The sequence below is a fragment of the Anastrepha ludens genome, chromosome 6 (genome assembly GCF_028408465.1).
Source record: "Anastrepha ludens isolate Willacy chromosome 6, idAnaLude1.1, whole genome shotgun sequence".
Classification (NCBI taxonomy): domain Eukaryota; kingdom Metazoa; phylum Arthropoda; class Insecta; order Diptera; family Tephritidae; genus Anastrepha; species Anastrepha ludens.
The window spans coordinates 62743515-62748603 of NC_071502.1; the positions used below are offsets into that span (position 1 = coordinate 62743515).

Sequence of the window (5089 nt, forward strand, 5' to 3'; positions counted from 1 at the left end):
TCTTAATGTTGTTCCACAAATGGAGGGACCTACAGTTTCAAACCGACTCCGAACGACAGATATTTTATGAGGAGCTTTTTCATGGCAGAAATACACTCGGAGGTTTGCCATTGCCTGCCGAGGGGCGACCGCTATTAGAAAAATGTTTTTATTAATTTTGGTTTCACCGAGATTCGAACCGACGTTCTCCCTCTGAATTCCGAATAGTAGTCGCGCACCAACCCATTCGGCTACGGCGGCCCATTCGGGTACTTGCCATACAGCCCCAGAAATAATTATTTTACTGCGTCGTTGTTTCGGTGAGCAATTTATCTCTCGTCTCGGGCCACCAAGTATGTATGTGTGATATCACATCTTTGGACTATTATTTGTGGGTTATGTAAAGTCTAAATATGTTGTGGATAAACCAACTTCGATTGTAGCATTGGAAGCCAACATTACTAAAGTTATTCACGAGATACCGACCGAAGTCCTAGGCTGAGTCAATAAAAATTGATGTTTACAAATGGCCGAATTGCGGTGCAGTTGCGGCTAACATTTTAAAGTGATTATCTTAAAAGAAAAGAATGCCATGAATGGTTCTACACAAAAATATTAAAGATTGCTCAACCAATTTGAATTTTTGTTGTTTTATTTTAACTTAGAATCCGATACCTCCAAATTGATTATCCTTTATATTTTTTCTAATGAGATAAAATGCCTCTTCTATTCGCCACTCGCTATCTCTCTGCTCGATTAACTTGACGAAACATTTCCGTGTGAGAGCAACAACAAAGTTATCGAGTAAAATTCGCTGCTAGCACAAGTAAGACCCGATTTACACGAGGAGACATCTGGAAGGGAAACATTTTGTTCGGGGACGAAGGACGGTCGGGGAAGAGAGAAGGGATTTTGTCTCCCGTACTCGGCGACACGCTTTGTGCTTATCCGTATTTTCAATGTTGAAGTTGGCTGCAAACTATTTTTTTGACGCTTGCTTCATTCGTTTTCGTCATTTGTGAGATAAAGTCCTGTGTTTTAAAACGTATATCGCAAAGTAAAAATGGAATACAAGTGGGAAAGAGAAGCAGTGGAAAAGCTTATAATATATGTGCAAGAAAATACTTGCTTATATAATGTTCGCTCCAGTGAGTATATGGATCGAGGCAAAAAAGCGTCAGAATTTACCGATATCCATAAAAAATTGGAAACGGAAATGTTTGGCGTCTCACTGGACGATGTTAAAAAAAAATGGAAAAACCTCCGTAGCCAGTATATGAGGGAGCTACGTATACAGAAAAACTCCAAAAAAAGTGGAAGTGGAGTAAATGATTTATACGAAGCAAAGCTTTGGTGCTTTGACCAGTTATCGTTCCTTGAAGGCCATGTTGCAACTAGGCAGAGCCAAGACAATACTGAGGTAATAAATAAATGTATTTCAATACATAACTAACATAATTTAACATGTTTCACAAATTTGTTTTTCAGATGCCTTCTTCGAGTAACTCAAGTAATTTAAGTACAGCAAACAGCACAGAAACCGGTAGCTCGAGTGTGAATGATGAGCCACTGAAAAAACGAAAAAAGGTACAAAACTTGACGATAAATATACAAAAAAAATCAAATTTTGTTTTTTATAGAAAAGCAACCAGTTCGCTGATGTGCAACAGGAGCTGTCAGAATTTAGGTCTATGCTCGAAAATAAACAACAAAATGGCAGAAAATACACATGGTTGGGAGCTTTGGTTTCCAACCAAATGGATGAGATAGATCCTGATGAACAGCAGGACGCCGCTTGGGAAATCCAATCAGTGATAAAAAAATATATAGGAAAATCTCAGCAAAAGCGTAGCACTCCAGCATCAAACAGAACGTCTTCATCGTCAGACAAGGATCTGTTGCAGCTATCCATGGAGGGAGTTTTTGACGGAGAAGATTTTTCCGAATAAAGTAGGTATGGCTTAAAAAAAAAGTAGGTATATCATTAGAAAAACTTAATGATGTTGAATTACAATTGTGTTTTTGTTTCATTTCTAGATACTGAAGCACCAAAGCAAAGTGATAATTGTACTCCGTGCCAAATATTATGTAAATAAGTAATACTTTAGTAATTAAGTAATAATAAGAATATGTTTAAGAAATGTGTACACCAAAGTGCCTTGAAGAAAAGACTGAATTTAAATCCAATTATTTTTTTGTAACTTTGTTTTAGTTAAGCGTTTACACATGAAGTGAATTTTTATTTTTTCATTTTTTTATTGAAAAACAAAGACTAATGTTTACATATATATAAATAAAAACAAATTATTTATTATGTAACCAATCCAGTTTGCCTTCTTCATTAAAATATTTGAGAAACTGTTCACGTACGTTCTCTGCTGCACCTTTTCGCGGATTGTAGAATACATCGGAATCAGTTGAGTGGTTATTATTTACAGTTTCTGTGTTTACTCTCTCATCAGTGAACATTTCGCCATTTTCGATTAAATAATTGTGTAAAGCACAACACGTCAATACAATTTTCTCTACAGTGGCCACTTTCAGATTTATCGGAGCTAGAAGGACGCGAAATCTATTGGATAAAATTCCAAATGCATGTTCCACCACATGCCTTGCACGAGAGAGTCTTTGATTAAAAACTTGTTTTTCCTGGCATTGCGTGTGGTAGGGATATGGCTTCATTAAATGCATCTGCAGAGGAAATGCATCGTCTCCGACTACGACGTACGGTAGGCGTCGATCGTTTCCTATTGAAGCAGCTTTTGGTATTTCCTTCTCTTCTTGCAGAACATCCCTTAATTTGCTTTGCAGAAATACTCCAGCATCGTTACTGCGACCGTTACAACCAACGTCCGCGAAAATAAATTTGGAATTAGCATCCACCAGGGCTAGTAAGATTATACTTCTAGTCCCTTTATAATTGTAATAGAAAGCCCCTTCAGAACGTGATGGACGAAAAGTTATATGCTTACCATCTAACGCGCCAATGCAGTTGGGGAATTGCCATTTAACTGCAAATTCTTTTGCAATGGCCTCCCATTCTGAATTGCTGTTTGGAAACTGCGTAAAAATTGTCATTAATTGCAAAATATTACAATTTCTATACTAAAAATAGTGCATACCTTTAAATACGACGATTTCAATTTGTTATAAAGGGCACTGCATACCTCAGGAACTATACTGGAAATTGAAGATTTGGATAAACGGGTCTGGTAATCCAAACTCACGTAAGACTCTCCTGAAAAAACACCCGCTCATAACAATGCTACATTACCATTTCTTTTAACTTACCAGTGCTGAGAAATCGCAGCGTCAATGCCAATTTTTCTGCTGCGGGAATCGCGGTTCTCATAGTCGAATCAGAGCGTTGTATTTCATTCGCTATTAGCGACAGCAAATAATCAAATTGAGATTTTGATACTCGTAGGAAGTTCCCGTAGCTTTGCTCATCGTGTACCAGCAATTCTTTGTTTAAAAAGGCGAACGAGCCGCGATCGCACCTATTTTTCCTCCATTCCTTTATCCATTGCCGCTTGGCTCTCTTGATAGGCAACGATGCAGCTTTCTCGCCCAATCTGGCCAATCCTATTAGGAATATATGTATAGTAATTAAAAATCGTATGTGCACATTTTACAAGCACTTAGTAACATACCTAAAAGTATTTCCTCTTTATCGCTGTCATCAGAGTCCAATTGCATAGCTTCTTTAATGCATTGAAATATGCTTGTAATTAATTCGCACTTTTGTTTTTTATCCATATTTTTGGAAAATATTTCCTTCACTTTATAAAATTGAGAATAGTAATCGCTGCACAAATTAGAGAAATGTCAAAATATGCAAAATGTCAAAATGTCGCCGAAAACATTTTTGCCGTGTGAAAGCGAATGAAACATCAAAAGAGAATTTCCAGTGTCTCCCTTCCAGATGTCTCCTCGTGTAAATCGGGTCTAATTTAAGGCAGCTTCTATTCCAGCATTGCCAATATATAATATGTTCATTGATACCAGTTGCCCTTTTTATTCGCCACTTGCTAACACTTGGCGAAAAGAAGAGGTCTGCAATTTATTAACTATTCTAGCAACTCTTCCGATAACAACTTGCGAGAATGAAAGCTAATTTTCATTACTTTGTACCACAAAACATATTTAATAAGTTCGAAGTCACAAGAATAGTCAAAGGGAGCAGCATATCTTTATATGTATCTACTACATAAACTTCACTACCACCGTAGAAAGAGTTTTCGAAAAATTTGTTGAAAACAAACGAAAGGTCGAAATCAAATCACCTCTTCTTTATTTGAATGCGTCTTTGCCAACTCTCGACAAAGTAATAAATCATCATCAAAACGATTAGGCGAACCTTAGAGTGTTTGAGCTTAAAAATTTTGGATTTTAGCAATTTGGCAGCCGCTGTAAAAGGTCATAGGTCAGCGGTATAGACATAGTGCAGCGAATAAAGAACCAGCTGCTCCGCTGGCTAGGCTAGCTTCAGCTCTGAAAGTGTTCGAAGCTGTAGTTGCTGGTGGTAGAAGAGGAAGAGTAAAGCTTTCTTTACGTTAGAAAAGTCAGGTGGAGAAAGTTTTGGCTTCACTTGGTGTACTCAACTGACAATCGATTGGCAGGAGAAAGAAACGGTTGGTGCGTTTTGCTAAACTTCGTCAAATTAGCCAAAATGGTGCAAGTCAAGAGGAAGAAATGTCTTTATTTTTTACAATAAGATGTGGATTATTACAATAATTTGGTTTCATTAAAAAACCTTTCTTTTATATGCACATTGTAGTTGTATACCTGCCTTTTTGTAAGCTTTCCTCACTTTTTTTAAATAGGGTATTGTATGAAAACTTATAACGATTTAAATATTTTAAATGCGTTTCAATATTTCGGAAAGGATTGTATACACATGCAAAAATGAAGCCTGCACCGTTAAGCAAAAATGGAATTCAAAAACTTTGCTCCTTGCATCATTGAATTGGGAATGGTAATTTTTTTTAAATAACTTTTGTCATTGCTAATTAAAACTTTGATAAATTTACTCGAAACTAGTCTTTCCTATTGCAAATAAATTTAAACTCGATGGACCTGATGGATTTAATCAACCCCATGACATTTA

At 36.7% G+C, this 5089-nt stretch overlaps 1 protein-coding gene and 1 long non-coding RNA gene across 2 annotated transcripts; one reads left to right on the forward strand and one right to left on the reverse strand.

Annotated features, from left to right (window-relative positions):
- Positions 1-1018: 1018 nt before the first annotated feature.
- Positions 1019-1928, forward strand: LOC128867089 (uncharacterized). Its single transcript, XM_054108186.1, has 3 exons — positions 1019-1399; positions 1468-1566; positions 1620-1928. The coding sequence occupies exons 1-3, from the start codon at positions 1043-1045 to the stop codon at positions 1926-1928; spliced, it is 765 nt and encodes a 254-aa protein (XP_053964161.1). The 5' UTR covers positions 1019-1042.
- A 993-nt stretch (positions 1929-2921) lies between these two features.
- LOC128866582 (uncharacterized) lies at positions 2922-3324 on the reverse strand. Its single transcript, XR_008454944.1, has 3 exons — positions 3271-3324; positions 3102-3217; positions 2922-3039 (listed from the first exon to the last, which is right to left on the reverse strand). It is a non-coding gene; the product is annotated as an uncharacterized LOC128866582 (long non-coding RNA).
- Positions 3325-5089: the final 1765 nt, after the last annotated feature.

Excerpts from the sequence above, each read along its gene's own strand:
- LOC128867089 (XM_054108186.1), top strand. The coding sequence starts at position 1,043 with ATGGAATACAAGTGGGAAAGAGAAGCAGTGGAAAAGCTTATAATATAT. Across the intron at positions 1,400-1,467 it reads AGAGCCAAGACAATACTGAG|ATGCCTTCTTCGAGTAACTC; the intron begins GTAATAAATAAA and ends TTTGTTTTTCAG. Across the intron at positions 1,567-1,619 it reads CACTGAAAAAACGAAAAAAG|AAAAGCAACCAGTTCGCTGA; the intron begins GTACAAAACTTG and ends TGTTTTTTATAG.